Source organism: Cylas formicarius, unplaced genomic scaffold (genome assembly GCF_029955315.1).
Source record: "Cylas formicarius isolate icCylForm1 unplaced genomic scaffold, icCylForm1.1 PGA_scaffold_4__25_contigs__length_36172078, whole genome shotgun sequence".
NCBI lineage: Eukaryota > Metazoa > Arthropoda > Insecta > Coleoptera > Brentidae > Cylas > Cylas formicarius.
In genome coordinates, this window is record NW_026844334.1 from 24170711 (window position 1) to 24188645 (window position 17935).

General features: G+C 33.5%; 6 protein-coding genes across 6 annotated transcripts; 3 read left to right on the plus strand and 3 right to left on the minus strand.

Moving 5' to 3' along the window:
* Positions 1-13: 13 nt before the first annotated feature.
* Positions 14-1796, minus strand: LOC132700613 (charged multivesicular body protein 7). Its single transcript, XM_060668042.1, has 3 exons — positions 811-1796; positions 536-760; positions 14-486 (listed from the first exon to the last, which is right to left on the minus strand). The coding sequence occupies exons 1-3, from the start codon at positions 1615-1617 to the stop codon at positions 250-252; spliced, it is 1269 nt and encodes a 422-aa protein (XP_060524025.1). The 5' UTR covers positions 1618-1796; the 3' UTR covers positions 14-249.
* Positions 1797-2728: 932 nt separating this feature from the next.
* Positions 2729-9359, plus strand: LOC132700410 (mitogen-activated protein kinase kinase kinase 4). Its single transcript, XM_060667714.1, has 14 exons — positions 2729-3044; positions 3709-3821; positions 3875-4233; positions 4596-4991; positions 5053-5454; positions 5506-6104; positions 6456-6615; positions 6675-6836; positions 7138-7387; positions 7452-7659; positions 7713-8124; positions 8363-8654; positions 8711-8817; positions 8871-9359. Exons 1-14 carry the CDS (start codon positions 2860-2862, stop codon positions 9066-9068), a joined length of 3843 nt encoding a protein of 1280 aa, XP_060523697.1. The 5' UTR covers positions 2729-2859; the 3' UTR covers positions 9069-9359.
* Positions 9360-9652: 293 nt separating this feature from the next.
* LOC132700413 (protein Abitram) lies at positions 9653-10964 on the minus strand. The gene has a single exon (XM_060667717.1). It carries the CDS (start codon positions 10310-10312, stop codon positions 9728-9730), a length of 585 nt encoding a protein of 194 aa, XP_060523700.1. The 5' UTR covers positions 10313-10964; the 3' UTR covers positions 9653-9727.
* Positions 10965-11231: 267 nt separating this feature from the next.
* LOC132700412 (probable enoyl-CoA hydratase) lies at positions 11232-12470 on the plus strand. Its single transcript, XM_060667716.1, has 5 exons — positions 11232-11395; positions 11450-11694; positions 11773-11917; positions 11967-12116; positions 12165-12470. The coding sequence occupies exons 1-5, from the start codon at positions 11341-11343 to the stop codon at positions 12449-12451; spliced, it is 882 nt and encodes a 293-aa protein (XP_060523699.1). The 5' UTR covers positions 11232-11340; the 3' UTR covers positions 12452-12470.
* Positions 12471-12549: 79 nt separating this feature from the next.
* LOC132700414 (uncharacterized HIT-like protein Synpcc7942_1390) lies at positions 12550-13239 on the minus strand. The gene is made up of 2 exons (XM_060667718.1): positions 12819-13239; positions 12550-12711 (listed from the first exon to the last, which is right to left on the minus strand). The coding sequence occupies exons 1-2, from the start codon at positions 13134-13136 to the stop codon at positions 12550-12552; spliced, it is 480 nt and encodes a 159-aa protein (XP_060523701.1). The 5' UTR covers positions 13137-13239.
* A 617-nt stretch (positions 13240-13856) lies between these two features.
* Positions 13857-15592, plus strand: LOC132700411 (DDB1- and CUL4-associated factor 13). Its single transcript, XM_060667715.1, has 4 exons — positions 13857-14061; positions 14120-14834; positions 14951-15251; positions 15312-15592. The coding sequence occupies exons 1-4, from the start codon at positions 13992-13994 to the stop codon at positions 15561-15563; spliced, it is 1338 nt and encodes a 445-aa protein (XP_060523698.1). The 5' UTR covers positions 13857-13991; the 3' UTR covers positions 15564-15592.
* Positions 15593-17935: the final 2343 nt, after the last annotated feature.

Consider the following 17935-nt stretch of genomic DNA (forward strand, 5'->3'; position numbering starts at 1 on the left):
GAAAATAAAACATTTTGCAGTATATGTTTTCTATGATTGAAAATACACTTCAAGTTTTTAAAAAAGGTTGAAAAATATGTGACAAGTCTCCATGAGCCCCAGTTTTAAATTACATTTAAGAGTGAAGTTATTTTGAATGGTTATTTGATTTTCAAAAAGAGGATAATAATAAGCAATAAACAAAAAACATGTTGATTTGTTATTAACTCTAGATATTATTCCATATATTCTTAATCTGCTCAAATATAACTAAACACATTCTGGCATTAATACATTGGTGTCTGGCACATTAGGTAAAGGAATTTTTAACTTTTGAAATCGATTTTCTAGATCATCACTAAGACCAGATTCATCATCAGGTGGAGGGTCTTTATTAGAATGTGAACCCTTTAATAGCTCCTCCAATTCATTTTCTATATCGCTTGAGTTATCTTCAAGTATTTGGTGAGCCAAAGCAGATTGTATATCCTCATTTATTTCCAAAACCTTAAATATACAAGTATCACCACAAAGTAAAATGAAAATAATAGATTACCTCGCCCAATTTTAGCATAGTGTCTTCAACAGCTTCTTCCGTAAGTCCAATGTCTGTGTAAGTTTTGTTAAATGCATTGAGCGCACTTTTGTATGCTTCCCATATGTGAGCATCTGTATGACTGTCTTTAATTTGTTCCAGAAGATTTTGGATGTTATGAAGTGCATTTATCTTTTTTTGGAGTCTTTTCTCTAAGCTATGCTTCTTAATAAGGCACACTTTAGCCTAAGAATTATTAACTTAACAAAATGTATGTGCATGATTTAAAAACTTACCGAATGCCTATGTTTTTGAGCTAAATGTATTTTAGCATTCTTTAAGCAATTTTGAATTTCATCTTCCATGGTTTCAATATGTTTGGACAGCAAGTTTTCATTCTCTTCCAAAATATAAATGCCAATATCTAATTCAGTTATTGTTTTATCTTTTCCTGCCTCATAAATTTTTAGTACAATTGATTCAAGTTCATTCTGTGTTCTGGCATTTATATTTCGAATGTCAATTTTATCCTTTAAATACAAATAATGCAACAAAAGTTTTATATCACTCGTTTTTGAATTCATGTTTGATAATTTTGTTAGTTCATGCGCATTTATGAGTTTCTTTCTATAACTCTCTGGAACTGAAGACAACAAAGTTTGACTTTTATTCTTAACAACTTCTAAATGTACAAATTGGCAGTCATTTAGACTATAAAAAATTTTTGTTTTCATTTTAGTAAAAGACCAAGTTACAGGTTTCAAAATCACATTCAATGCTAATTCACTCCAAGTTTCAGCGGGCTTCCTGTTAAATGATTCAAGAATTTCAATTTCTTTGTTTTTCAGCATGCTTTCTATTACTTCCTCCAAACAGTTAGGGGGCCTTCCATGCCGCTGAAATACTTCCTTAAGATTTGATAAAGTAAAACAAAAAATATTGTTGGCTTCACAATAAATTTTGATTATCGCTTTCCAGGAAGATATCTTATCCTCCCAATCTCTTTGATTCACTTCTCGGTTTCTAAGAGGTCCAAATAAAACGTTAAGTCTTTCTTCGTCTGGTAACCACGAAGGTAGCTTTTCTGGTGGTATATTGAACATTTCCTTTAAAGCGTAAATATTTTCATGATTAATACGGCTCCAAAACCTCTAACCTCTTTCTTCTTTCTTAATAATGGGCAAGGCATCGTAACCTTCTACCAGCTCTTTAGATGGGACCTTCTTTTTGTTATATAATATTTATACTTTTAAACTAAGGTTTAGTTAATTAGTCACTGTTAGTATTACACACATAAGGGTAGGAAATCGGATGTGAGTGAAGGAGATCGTTTTACTTTTCATAATTTAATCATGTTGAGGTTCAGAAAATCTCTACAAATCTCTATGGTTTTTACCAGAGATACGTTACACAAACACTGTTGGGCGAAACTGCTAGGATCATTTGCCCATTGCCGACTACTGAGGATTTTCGCTTCTGGTCAATAACCAACACACCGAAGAAGAAAACTAACCAAAATTTATTCAGCTAGCAAAAAACAGTTTTGACAGATACCATAAAAAACCGGCATCCCCCGCTTCCACCATAGACCATCCGGGCCCATCCGGCCTCCATATCGGCGTGAACTGGGAAAAACGATGGAATCGGCGACAATTATCACTTCAAAACATTCACTAGACACTAAAAATACTAAATCAAACCAGTGGGAACCGATTTCAAATTTTTTGGGGACGATTACAAGAGATTCTGTAAGGAGCGAACGGAGGTTAAACCGCCGCGTGCAATGCTTCACCACAAAATCCCCACAGAAAGGATTTTCCATAGTTCCTATTTTAAAAGATTAAAGCTTTGAAACTTGATTCACTAAATTTAAAAAAAAAAATGTTAGACAAACAACTAGGATCATTCGTCTTTTTCAACTTTTTATTGGTATCTAACACTAAACTTTGACTTCTCCAAAGATTGTAGCGTCTTTGGACCGAACACAAAAAAGCCTTTCCTACCAGCTTCCACCACACTGGTTATCCATTTGGCCTCCAACCGGGGTGAATGACAAAAACAGCGGAGTCTGCAACACATACTTCCAAAACATTCACAAAACTCACAATGCACTAAAAATACTCAAATCGTTATTAATACTTTTGAGACTCATTCAAGGAATTATAAAGGAGTCGAGCGGAGGTTAATCCGCCATTCGCACTGCTCACGGCAAAATCCACATAGAAAATCTGTTTCTGTAGTTGGAGCACTGACCATAAATTTGATTTGTTTTGGTGGTTAACCATAGTTAACACCATTCATTCTGAAAACTGTAATTATAGGTTAGATTAAAAATTTTATTTTTTATGTTAAAACTTAATAATAAATCTTTTCTATGTACATTACAATTAGGTTATTTTAAAATAAATTTTATTATGGATGAGGATTTAAGCCCGAACGATGAAGTTAGCTTGTACGATGTTTTTGGAAAAACGCCACCCAGAACAAAAATTTTGAAAAAAAATAGAGAAAAAAAGCAGAAACATACTGGGTAAGTGGACCTACTATAAATATTTACTTCAATTCATTTGAAACCAATTCGCAAAATCGTTGAGCCCTTGCTGATAGAGATAATTTTTTTCTAGTAGGACTTTATTCCTATTTTTGTGAAATTAAATTACTACCTAATTTTCACAGTTTATGATAGTGGTTTTGTGTGGTACCTAAGAATACTGTTATAAAGATCCCCTTCATGATAACACGCAAAAGCAAACAGTTGTTCCAGTTTATGAAAAGCTTAATCATTCCGTCATTTGTTTATTTTCGATACCCTAGTAGACAAACACTTTCACTAAATTAGTTAATTGTGTGAGTCAATTACACAAAATGATAACAAAATTGTATTTCCAATAAAATATAGAAATTATTTATTGGCCATGTATATTTATAATTCTTCTGCAAACTCTGTAGATTAGATAGTTAAGTGGAGTTAGTTATTTTGGGATGTACCTATTAAGTTCATTTGAAAAAGGCGCAGGCTGCCACTTTAACACTCTCTCATTAACACCCAAATAAAATAATATAGATATAAATAAAGCAAAATAGTGGGATATCAGAAATAAAAATTTTAAAAATTTAATTCTATGTGCAGCCAGTTTTTCATAGAAAATTATTAGTGATACAGCAATCAATTTTTTTTTAAATTTCTTACCTAGATCAGATACATCAACAAAAGTAAAATCTAAACATACACTTCATAGAAGAAACACATTCAGCACTATGTATGACGAACTTATTGCAAGGGCAGATAGTTCGGATATGGAACAAGGTAATAAAAATAGAATAAATCAGTGGATTTTAGTGATATTAGGATATTTTTAGCATTTAGCAGACGATCTCACAAACGGCAGATGAAGCTACATAGGGGTTCAGAAAGAGATTTAAAATTAGATATTGAGAGTGCTACCAAATATGGACTCCATCATCACCATTACACGAAGCCAGGAACTCCAAGCTATCAGATTGAAAGTGACCGAAGGTTTATGTGCTTAAAGGGTCGTACATTTGCTTGCCACAAACAAAATGTTAGTCAATGTCAAGAAATGGTGGATAATGTAAAAAGGAACGAGAGTATTTCCCAAGAAGATGAATGCCCCAAAAGTAGGGTCGAGTTTTATCATACATTGAGCATATTAATTAGGATGGGTGGCAGTCGAGAGGAGAAAAACACTAGAAGGGGGGTAGGTTTGAATTTTTTTAGTATGTATTTAATTATTGGTTATTGATTCAAATGACTGTTTCCCTTTAATGGGCATTTAATAAGGATCCCAGAAAACTGCATATTACATTGCACCATTCTTACTCTCAACTTATTAGGTTTATTTGCAATGTATAATATAATCGATCTAACCTTACTGAATACCAATCACAAATTAGCACAACAGTTAAATGAAGAATTGAACAAAAATTTAAAGATTGTTTAATAAATAATTAGTGCTGATATATTACAATCTTTGAAGTTTAATGAAAAAAAACTCCTATATTTATCATTAATATATTGAAAATTCTTTAATATTTAATTTTTTAATTTTAATAATTTTAGATAAGTCGAGAGGAATCTCTTTGGCAGACTGAAATAAAGGACCTAATTTGGTTAGATCTTCAGGCCTATCATTCTGATCGCTCACCCACTGAAGAAGATGAGTATCTTTGCAAAGCAAGAGATTCTGTTGACCCATTGCTACATGATATATTGACATATCAATTTAATAGGACTTCACGAAGATATCTTTCTAATAATAGCGATAGTGGTGTTGAAGAAGATTGTACAGGTTGTTTGTCGGTGTTCTGTGTGTCATGTATGGAAGCTCACACCGAAGCTTTAAGAGAGGTTGAAGGTTTAATGAAGCGACTAGAAGGTGTGGAGGCACTTTTTCCTTCTTCCAAAGCTTTTGCTGAACTGTACCCAATCTACAGTAGTCCCGAGTTTATTAATAGGGTAAATATTTAATAATATAACAATCTACATATAAAAACTTATGATTATATCATCTTTGCAGGTAAAAGCAATTAGCTTATGGTATAATATGACTGTGCTTCAGAGGCAAAAATTAGTAATCTTGGGGCGTTTGGTTTTGTGTTTAGAAACTAGGCACAATGCTTGGCCTTTGTCAAATGATGACATCTCAGAAAGTTCCTCTGACAGTAATAATAGTACAAATTCTTTACTCATTGAACGTTGCGTGAAATACAATGAGATGTACAATATTATCCCAGTTGCATCTATAATCACCAAAAAAGATGAAGATGGTATTTCTCCATATAGGAGATATATTGAAAATGTGTTAAAAACACGAACTCTTCATAAGAGTTTAAATTTTTTGGAAAAGATCCACACTGAGCTTCTTCGCAAAGCTAATTGGACTTTGGAGAAGCCCCAAAGTAACAGCATATTTGGCAATGTAAGAAGTTTTTTTTTAAGGTTGGGTGTTAAAATTATATTTTAATTCTAGGATTTATGTGATACTGAAGAAGATGAACTTAGGAGGTACGGTTTTTGGAGTCCAGAGGCAAAAAATATTGGATTACCATCTTACCATTCTTTGTTCTTATTTCTTTCGAGGATTTCATTGGATGTGATACAGGAATACCTTAAAATGAGGCTAGAACATAAGCCGGAGAATCCCTCGCCCCTTAGCGTGCGGCAGTTAATGAGGGAACTTAAAGGGGGCCTCCAAGTAGGCATAACTGAAAAAGAGAGGTTTGAAAATTATGTTCGGGTTGTTAAAGATGGGATGGAAACCATACAACCTGCTTGCGAGAAACAGCTGGAAGAACTCGACGAATACATGACAAAGGTTTTTAAGGACTACCTTGAATATCTTGAACAATGGATCTTAATACATGAGAATACTCTTCAAAAAAATTTGTTGGAAGAGGAATATTTATTTTCCAGTGCAGTGATTAAGCATATACCAAAAGGACATGAATTGCTGTTTAAGCAGTATGGGAACATTTTGGGAACAATTTTTGAAAGGATTGGAGGGAGATTACTAAGCCGAAGCGAAGAGCTTTTGGAAGAGGTTCAAAAAAATGATGCAAACACATTAAAGTATGTAGTATTTTCTCACTTACACAGGGTGTTTCATAAGTCATAGATCAAATTAAAATAGGGGTCAGGGGAAGTCTTTTTCAATAAAAACAAATAAGGATATGGCAACCTGCTGCTGTTATCTTTTCGTATTTTTTTTAAGTTTATTATAGCTAGCAAAAATGTTTGTGGCGTAGTCATTTTTTTACTACAATAATTGTGGAAACAGTTCCCAAGCATCAAATTTTTTACTTATAGTGCTGTAGTTAGAAGTTCATTGATGCCACATATGCTATTATTAAAGTTTTATTTTTTTAAATATGTACGTATTAATGAGGAACACCCTGTATGACGATTTTATTTGACTTATAGACAAACCTTGTTCGCGATATGTCGAGAACTACAATCAGTTTTTAACGAAGAAAGGGAACTAAGCATGAAAACCATGGCGTTTTGCAAAAAGTTTTCCCTTGAACCTTCAAATTACGATAGGAATCGAGAATATTTCATGACAACTTTCGTTTTTGTAAAAGTACGTTACAGCAAAATGAATTACAGCCGAAAATTCACTTATTTATAACCGCTTTTTAGAATTCAGTCATTTCTTTAAAATGTGTAATACCGGAAGTAATAGCCAAGGTACAAGGTCTCTTCGATTACATCAACAAGGATTATCTAGAGGATGCGGATAAGGCAGCGCTTAGTTCTCGAGTAAGAGAAATTCTCATGCAGATTTACAGATTTGGTTTTGAGGTTAGTATTATTGCGCTGGAAAACATAAAAATATAATATTTATCACCTTTATTGGTTTAGGAAATTCGATCCTCTAGAGCTTTATACCATGTTGATTATTTGTCTGTGAAATTATTTCTTTTGCAAATTATTGTGTTGAATTTATATGCATACTGTATCAGTAAACAGCGTGTAAAGTGGAAAATTGTGGTAGCAATTTACAGAGAGTAAATGCACAACCCTCTGTTTTGATGTAGCTTAACTTATTGCTATGATACCAAACGTTTGCTGTCATAAAACAAGTAACAGCTTTTTCATCTAGTTTCATAAAGAAATGGCGGACAGTCCAAACCGCCACAAGTTAACGAAGAGTATGGTACATTTTGCTAAACTTTGGATGACTTTTGTAACTGAGAGGTGCGAAAGAGGGCGGGGCCTGCGTCCTAGGTGGGCAACCCAAGGGATAGAATTTTTGCTGACAGTTTGTGAACCAGCCAACACAAAGTACTTGACTGAAGAAGAGTTTGAAGATCTCAAAAAAAGTATGGATGAGTGTATATCTCATTTGATAGGTAAACATTTTATACTCCATAATAAAATGCAACTTGATTATTTTGACAAGCTATAAACGTTTAGGCACCAGAGCTGCATCTACCCCTGATAGTGGATTTTACACTGCTTCTCCAAAATCATTGGACCACATAAGGACACGGTCTAGAGGTTCATCACCCAGTCCTCGACCTTCTTACAAGAGCCAGAGATCAGGCCAGTCAAGAAAAACTAGTATAGAACAAACATCGCCAAACTCTGAATTAATGGACGCAATAAATTTTGGCAATCAAATGTAACTTTCATCTAATCTTTTATTACAAGTCTATAGTGTGTTTATTATTTTAGTATAAAAAGAGAAGGCAAGAACATATGCTCCATAAAAATTATGTTGCCGCCTAAAACACATCCAGAACGAGTCAGAGAAGCTTTGGAAGCTTTGGAGTTGAAGTTGGATGATAAACTTTCTAAGCAAAACTTAATAGGGAAGGTTGTAGAATTTAATTTGGACAAGCGAAAACAAATAAAAAGAAGAAATGTAACTTTTTCCTGGCAGAGAGGTATAAAAATAGGTCAAGGCAGATTTGGAAAAGTTTATACAGCCGTTAATAATAATACTGGAGAAATGATGGCTGTTAAAGAACTTTTGCTGCAAGCCAATGATGAACTGACCGTTAAGAATGTCACTGAAGAAATGAAAATTCTTGAAGGGTGTATTCATGAAAATTTGGTTAGGTACTTTGGTTTGGAAATATATCCAGTAAGTAAAGTTTCATAAAAAAACTTTTTTACTCTCACCTCAAAACTTTTTGGAACTCTAATCATAGGCATTATAGGAGTGAGTTCACAGATGTCATTTTTTTTTTTGTTTTTTCAAAGATTCAATAACTGGATTTATCCCTGGTTACTGGCAGAGTTGTATCTTTATCAACAACTCTCTTTACAACATTGCTGAACTTTGTTGTATTTGATTTTGATATAATGGATGTATATTGCAGGATAAAATGTTGATATTCATGGAGTTTTGCGCTGAAGGAACACTGGAGAATCTGATAAACGCTACTGAAAGTGGACTGCCAGAACTATTGGTCCGAAAATATGCATACCAGCTTTTATGTGGTATGGCGTGTTTGCATGATCACGGCATTGTGCATAGAGACATAAAACCTGCAAACATATTTTTAACGGAAGAGGGAAACTGTTTAAAAATTGGGGATTTTGGGTGTGCAGCCAAAATTAAATCGAATTCCACAATGCCTGGTGAACTGCAGGGGTTTGTTGGTACCCAAGGTAGGAAAGTTGTTTCTTTGTTGATAAGTTTTGTAGATTATGTAACGTTGATTTAGCTTACATGGCCCCCGAAGTGTTTACAAAAAATCTTAGTGAGGGACATGGAAGAGCAGCAGATATTTGGTCTGTGGGATGTGTGGTGGTGGAAATGGCTTCAGGAAAGGTATGATTGTCATTGGACATTCTATAAAGTACATATTAATATCTCTTTTTCAGCGTCCCTGGGCCCACTTCGACTCAAACTACCAAATAATGTTTAAAGTAGGAATGGGACAAAGTCCCGATCCGCCAGATGATATGACAGATGAGGGCTTAGACTTTTTAGAATTATGTTTTAAACACAACCCGAGAGAAAGGGCGACGGTTCACGAGCTGCTCTCCCTCAATTTTGTAAAAGTTGGAGATGATTTTTAAAAACTATTTATTGTTATATGTATAGGTTGACGTGAAAATAAATTTTAAGGACATTTTATTATATTTAAGTTTTATTCTTTGAATTGCAGTAAATTGGTATTGAAAATTGAGATTATTGGGGTGACGGAGGAGAATTGTGGTAGTCCATTTTTTCTTCTATTAGAAAAGGTATGGAGAAGAGCCGGGTTTCTTCAAGAAACTAGGAACTAGGACTAGCTATAAAAGTTATAATATATTTGTGTGGTGCAATATGTACTAGAGTAAAAATAAAGCAGTATTTTACTTACAACGACAATGCATTTTAATTATGCACATTTCAATTTTTAGATATTTCATTAAGACCAGACCTGATTGCGTTAATTATTAACGTGCAAAAGCGAAATTAAAACTGTGACCATTGCATTGGAAGGCTAAAATAGAACAGACTCAGATACCTGGAGTAGTTTACATGAACTACTTTTTGGTATAATTCTCATTTATATGATTGTTAAAGAATACTAAAACGCTGAACTGAAAATTCCGAACCGACTTTCTGGAGCAATTTCTTGCTTGCATCCAATATAAAATGCTTCATGGTGGAGTTATTTCAGTAACATTCCAAGTGTCCTCTCAGAAAAGGTCCTAGTAGTTAAAGTTATAATGTTTGTGCAAACAAGAATTTATTTTCTCTCTTTAACATATTTTTCATATTCATCTTCTGACAATAAATAATTAAGATCTGGCAATAATCCCTTGCTGTAACTTTTAAGTGAAAGTACACCAATATAACCTAATCCTTTAGAGTCTGTAACCAGCAACTGTGGATTCTTTATAACATTTTTATTGACTTCTATTAAGGAGCCCTGCACACATGTATACACTGGGTATTCAGTATCTTCCCCTTTGCACTTTATGTAACATACACAATGGTTCTTCTTTAACTTCCTTGCTCCTGCTTTTTTTCTGCCTGATAGGTTTATATCCAACAAATTAGAACCTTCTATGTTAAAGTTTATCTTTTCAATAACCTTGTTATGACGGATTATATCGTGCCCCCGAGCCAAACATATTAACACCAGTTTGTTTGTATGTAAACGTATAAGCACATCTCTATTAGATACAGCGTCATTGTATTCTACACAGTACTTGTCTTCATAGTAACGTTCATTGAAATGTTTGAAATGTTTTTTCTCTTCTTCGGTAATGGACTGCAAGATCGGTACAGAGAGATGCTTTATTTTTTCTAAGATTTTATCTTCCATCATGTTTGGTTTCACTAATTTGTTTCGACGAGATTTTTAAACAGTGAATAGGTGATATTAACGCATTTGTAGATTTTTAGCAGCAAAACAATCAATACTTGAAAAGTTGGGTAAAGAATTTTTGTTTTTTTAATAAACTTTCGAGCGTGTCACTGAAGTCAATCTGATCGTGTGAAGCAAATTTAATTTAGAAGTAGTAACGGGTATTTTTTTTATTTGTCGTACGCGTTAGTACTATTGCAGACAACTGTAATATGTGATTCGTTGATATCGTATTTCAGTTTTTCCACGTCAATTTCATGGTGGAATGAATTAAACATTATGCAACATATGCAAATTTGTGTGTTCGGCAAAAGAAAATTTTTTGGTAAGCCAAGGAATTAAACAACGGCAACACCTCGATTCTCTCATTCCCATTAATAACTAAGAGGACGACAAGAATTCCCATTACAAGCCGTCCAAATTATCGAATTCTATCGTGAGCATTGCACAGGGCGGATTAAACTCCGCTTGCTTCAGACAGAATCCCTTGTAATCGTCCTCAAAAAACTTGAAATCGGTTTCCACCGTGTGGATTTAGTGTTCTTAGTGTTTAGGAAATGTTTTAAAGTGTGTAATCGTTGATGGCCCCGCTGCTTTTTCCTATCCACGCCAGTTGATGACCGGTTTGTCCGCGGTGACAGTGGGGAGGCCGTGTTTTGCTATCGGTCAAAGTACCTTTTTTTTTGAGAACCTATTAACTATATGCTAATAAACCTGGAGAACGATCGAATAATCTAGACCCTTCTCTTATGAAGGATTTTAGGATTTTTGAATAATTTTCACAATTGTTGTAAGCTGGTCGAATGACCTGATGTAGTTATGGCCATTAGAAGGTAGAAGCAAGAACGAAATTATATATTTAAGCTAGAATGAACAAAAAGTTAGCAGTAGGGCCAATAAGAGTAAAATAAGAAGAAGAACAAAAAGTTATTCATATATTTTAAAAAGTTACAAAGTTTCAATGCTAGTTGAATTTTAATAATTTTAAAATGTTCCGTTCAACTTTGCATGTCGCTAAACGAAATATATCCTCTATTAAGAATGGTAACAAAGCATCAGAATTATATTAAGTAGATTGAATGAAACATTTAATTCTAGGTATTGTTACTGAAGCTGTGGGTCAAATAGTTACAATAGGTTTAAATAGACCTGAAAAACGAAACTGTATTGACACTGACACTGCAGTCAAATTAAATAAAGCAATAAATGAGTTTGAAGAAGATGACTCTTCTCTTGTGGCTGTGTTATATGGTGTAGGAGGCAATTTTTGTTCAGGATATGACTTGAGTGAATTGTCTCAAGCAGACTTAGACAATGAAGACCTCATTTCACAAATGATGATGGTCTGTTTTGTATTATTATAATTCCTAGTAAAATTTCGTGTGTAATTTTTTTGTTATGCTCTGTATAATTCTTATTAGGTTCCTAGAATAAAACATACCCAAAAGCCTATGGTGGCAGCATTAAGTGGATTTACCATTGCTGGAGGCATGGAATTGGCTCTGCTTTGTGATTTGAGAGTAATGGAAGATACTGCAGTAATGGGTTTTTACGGACGAAGATTTGGTATTTTCTGATTTGAGTTGTATTATAATTAAAGCCTAGTTTATTTTAGGTGTACCATTAGTGGATGGAGCAACAGTGAGACTACCAGCCATGGTTGGTTTATCCAAAGCATTAGATCTCATATTAACAGGGAGAACTTTAAATGCGAAAGAGGCTTTTGAATGGGGACTGGCGAATAGAATTGTTGCTTGTGGAACAAGTGGGTGTATGTAAAATATTAAAAATCTAGTACTAGTAAAGATTTCAGGTTTAGGGCAGGCTATACAGCTCGCAACTTCCTTGGTAAAATTTCCACAAAGGTGCCTCAAGTCGGACCGAAAATCAATCTATAATTCTGCTTTTATTCAAATTTTTGATGAACTTCTAGAATTTGAAAAGAAAAATGCAAATAAGTTAGATAAATCATCCATTATTGTGGGTGCCAAAAAATTTATGAGTGGTATTGGAAAACATGGAAAAGCTTACAATCTGAGTGAAAAACAAAAGTATGACTGGGAAAAAGAATTTGATGATACCTTTAAAAATAAATTATAACTAATTGTGATAAAATAAATTTTATTCAATCTTGATATATATAACAAGTAAACTAAAAATAATAGGTAACCAGGGTTAATCATTAAATATATAGATATTTATCCAGGTGGCCAATTCATTTGTCGGCCTCCAAGAATGTGAATATGCAAGTGGTATACAGACTGGCAACCATCCCTTCCATTGTTAATAACTAACCGATACCCATCTGGTAACCTTTCATTGGCTAAGTCTTTAGCAGTTAATAAAATATGGCTTAAAATCTAAAATATGAATTATATTGTTAAAATAGTTCATATTTTGTGAATGCTTAAAAGTTTTGCTGTTTTAATAACACATCAAACTAAAAATGAGGCGAGAATATAATTACCTCACTGTCAGTCCCCGAACAAAGCCCAAGCATAGCAATTCTTTTTTTTGGGATCACTAGGAAATGGATTGGTGCTTGCGGACTGACATCATTAAACGCTATACATTTATCATCTTCATGAATTATGTCGGCCGGAATTTGTTTGCGTATGATTTTATCGAATACTGTTTCAGACGTTTGATCATATTTTGATTGGTTTGCTTTATCAACCTCTGACGAAAACCAAGTTGAATTTAAACCAAAAGCTTTCCAATTTCTATATTTTCTGGAGAATACTGTTCTTGTCCTCATAAAATGGTTAAAAAACATTAAATTCATTCTAAAATCTACAAGTATATATTCACAGAGAATTTTAATTCAATAATGCGTTTCACAAAAAAAGTTGGGCTAAACTGTTAGGATCATTCGCCCATTGCCGACTTCCGTCGAGGATCTTCGCTTTTGGTCATGGATCAACACGTACAAAGAAGACATAACCAATATTTGCTCAATTAGCAAAAAACAATTTTGACCGATACCAAAAAAATCGACACCACCCGCTTCCACCACGGACCATCCGGCCTCCATACCGGCGTGAACGGGGAAAAGCGAAGAGATCGGCGACGATTATCACTTTAAAACGTTCACTAAACACTGAAAACACTAAATCCACCTAGTGGAGACGGATTTCAAAAATTTTTTGGACGATTACAAAGGATTCTGTAGGGAGCGAACGGAGGTTAAACCGCCGCGTGCAATGCTCCACCACAGAATCTCACATAGAATTTTTGCCCTGACTCACACAATCTTTGTTTTACCTTCCTTGGCCAATTTTACTGAGGTGATTCGGCTACGTTCTGACAGGTTTGTGTTTTTATCGCAATTGACAAAGAGTGCTCCCTGAAAGGATCTGGGTGATCCCGTCAACCATCTTGGCGAAAATAACATATCGAGATTAAGAACAGAATTAGAACAATAAGTAAGAAGCATTTTTTATAAAGCTGTGATAGTAATATAAGATAAAATTTTGGTTTTTTGAAAGTGGTTGGTGGTGGAAATGAAGTTAATCTTCTTCTTTTTCTTGTTTCTTTGGGAACGTTTCTTGCTAAATGAGGTTATATTGAATTAAATACATTTCATATACGGTGTTTATTTTTATTAATATTTTTTTTTAAAACGTTTAATTTTTATAAAATGAAAGTTAAAGTTATAAGCAGAAATCCTGATGACTACCTTCGAGAGACTAAAAATGATATTCATAAAGGTACTGTTTGATTATTTGATTCTTTAATTTATCAAAATAATTTCCGTTATATTTTTAGTTTTCAGAAATTTTGACCCATCCCTGCATCCCTTCGAGGCGGCTAGAGAATATACCCGAGCTCTAAATGCCGTAAAATTAGAGAAAGTTTTTGCAAAACCATTTTTGTGTAGTCTTGAAGGACATAGGGACAGTGTGTCATGCATTAGCAAACATCCGAAACGTTTATCTTTAATAACAAGTGGATCTTATGATGGAGAAATAAGAGTGTGGGATATTCCTCAAAAATCATGTTTAAGGAATTTTGTTGCTCACAATGGAATTGTGAGAGGGGTTACTTATTCTCCAAATGGTCAGTTTTTCATTTCTGTTGGGGATGATAAAACTATTAAAATATGGAAATCTTTATCACCCCAGTTTGGGGAAGGGGAAGAACCAGTAAATACAATCCTGAGTAAGTCAGTTCTAAGTGGCATAAGTCATCACTATAGCAATAAAATGTATGCAACCTGTGGGGATGTTGTGCAACTCTGGGAAGAAGGTCGCAATGAACCAATTCGTACTTACCAGTGGGGGGTTGATAGCCTACATGACATTTGTTTTAACAATATAGAAACAGATATATTTGCTACATGTGCCAGTGATAGGAGCATTATGCTTTATGATACAAGAGACAATGCACCACTGAGAAAGGTGATTATGAAGTTAAGAACAAATAAAATATCTTGGAATCCTATGGAAGCTTTCATATTTACTTGCGCAAGTGAAGATTTTAAGTAAGTGCAGTTTATCGGGCATGTTCTCATGTATTGTGAGAATTAACTCTATGTAAAAGGCGTTATATTCTCAAATTAAACAAGCAACATCTTTTAAAGCCTAATTCTATTTTTAGTTTATATACTTTTGACACCAGAAATTTGAAGAAGCCAGTGAATGTCCATATGGACCATGTGGGTGCCGTTACCTATGTAGATTACGCTCCAACCGGTAAAGAATTTGTTTCGGGAAGTTATGACAAATCCATAAGGATATTCGAAGTTGACAAAGGTCATTCTCGAGAAATTTACCATACTAAGAGAATGCAGAGGTTGACATGTGTTCACTGGACTTTTGACAATAAATATATTATTAGTGGTTCTGATGAAATGAACATTAGGATATGGAAAGCGAGGGCATCAGAGAAATTAGGGCCTGTAAGTACAAAAATTTTTACTTTGAAATTAAAATTGGCATAAATTATTTTTTATTTTTAGTTAAAACCTAGGGAAAGAGCTGCACTTCAATACAGCGAAGCTTTGAAACAAAAATATGCAAGTCATCCTATGATTAAAAGGATAAGTAGGCATAGACATGTACCGAGGCATATTTATAATGCTCAAAGTGAGATGCGCACTATTCGAGAGAAGCAGAAAAGGAAAGAAGGCAATAGGAGGACTCATTCAAGACCTGGATCAGTTCCATTTGTACCTGAAAGACAAAAACATGTTATTAAAGAAGTTCAATGATCCATTTTCAATAAAATTTATTTCTTTAACACTGTACTTATTTTAACCTACTTGCTGTTTCTGATTATGTTGTGTCGAAAGAAAAAAAAACATTAATATTTTATCAAATAAATGATTAAGAACGAATACCAAAAGTCGAATTCTAATTTTTATAAAAGACATATTTATTACGACTGAGATATGGAGAGTCTTTTAAATAATTTTAGGAATAAGTATTGAAAAGAACATACGAAATCTAAAGGCAAGAAATATAGACGGCTTGATATTTTACTAAAAATTGGTTACTAAGATACAGTAATTCATCGTTACAGAAGAAGGGATAAGAGAATGGAAAGATTATTGACAAAATTAAAATTCAGTTTGTGGCACAGAAGTTGAAAATTTGACCAGTTACTTATCGATTTCGTACGCCTCTCCTGGTAGGCAAAAACATTTATTTTGCATAATTTAATAAGGTGTCAAAAATAGGTATGATCAAGAATGAAGGGTCTTGTTTACTGCACCAATAAAATACAGGGGGTTAAAATTCTCCCTTAAAGTATATTTTTATACTTTGCCAAATGTGCATAATTTGTTAACATCTTAACAAATTTTCTAAAAAATAATGTTTATCTCCAAGATATTTTTTCGAATAAATATTTTGTTATTATTTCAAACTAAACAATTTAAATCCTTAATAAAAATCTGAGTTTTACAGAATGTTGTAGAGAAAATTAAAAAGTAGATTCTAGATTTAAAAATATGCAAAAAAGTTTTCATGATTTACAGTGTTTAAAGTTTTCCTTCTTTTGCAGTTCATCCTAAATTTACCGAAAACTCTTTGAGATTTTAAGATGAGGCTTTTTGGTGCACTTGGATGTTCTGCTAAACGTTTTTACATACAAAATTGTTTCCTAAGATACTTACGTCAGTGGCCTTCACGACGGAAAGTTCATGTTTATCGAAAAAAATTGTTCGCCACTGGCTTTGGCAAAAGTTGGTGTCAATTTCTAAAAGCCAGATTAACTTTGCTTAGAAACTATTTCTCGAATTGTTTGGCTCTGGAACAACGTTTTTGACATTTTAAATTATAATTAATCATAACTACTAGAAGTGAGGAAGCGTCTGCTCATTTTAGTAGCATTTGGATTTTTGAATCACTTAACTTTACTACGTTATAAAACTATATTGTTATGAAATAATTATTTCATATATTAATATAGCGGCGTAAGGACGAACAAAATTATGTGCCTCGGGCAACAATATTTCTGTGGTCACAACCTGCTTAATTCTACAAAATTAACAGCAACGAAAATGTTGAAAATGTCTACCGTTAGCTTAATTGAAGGCATGGAGCCTATAGCGTAACATTGTCCCTAAGTCCCTAACTATTTCTGGGCATGCATTTATATGAACTTTTTTCTATATTTTGGATGACGATTTTTTCTGCCTATCGTTGGTCATGTTTTTTTTAAACACGCTGTATATCTGGTAGTTATATGTATAAAACTGATGTATTCCACTCCTACAGGGAATAAAGTGACACTAGTGGAACATATTAGCAATGCCTGTCAAACAATATGCTTTATTGTATTAAAACATTTAAACAAATTAATTCACTGTTCCCTAAAAAAAATTCGAGAAAGGCTTTATTAAGAGACACTGTGACACTAATTTTTGCTAAAACCAGTAATGCATAGTTTTAGGCGCAAAACATTTGCTCTTGCCCATTAAGTAAACATTAAGAAGTTTAAATAAAAAAACTGTAAAAGCCAGAAAACGTTTTAAGTTGACCATGTTATCAAGCATTTCTTATATCATTACTTATATTAATTTTTTTCCTCGTTTTTCAATGTGGAATCTGTCCTTAAATATTTTGTAACTACTGTATACTTAATATCTCTATAATTCAATGCCAAAACAGAGGATAAGGAATTTTGTTTTGATGTGCCTCATTGGTGTCTAATTGATTTGGATGTAAAATTCAGTCTCATCAAATGGAAGTCATAAACAAGACTGCATTGTAAAGTAGATGGGCAGTAATTTCCTGTGAGCCGGTATTTTTAATTTCAGTCATCATTTGTTATTTTCAACTTCATGATAAATGTAATATTCCCCCGATTCTAAAAACTTTCGTATTTTACCCACTCCGTCCAAACTTTTAACGATTAATCATATAAGAAAATATGTTTTAAAACATACGCGTGTGCCGACATTTTAGATATGCATATTTAATAAGCAAGCTCCACTAAACTTAGTTTTGCCCTCGTATGAGCTGAAACAATAGTTAAAGGCCCGATGACACATAAACTATAACTACAAATAATGGTATAGACGTTTTCAAAATTTTAAAACTGGCTTGATAATACACTAGACGAATTGCGTGAATACGC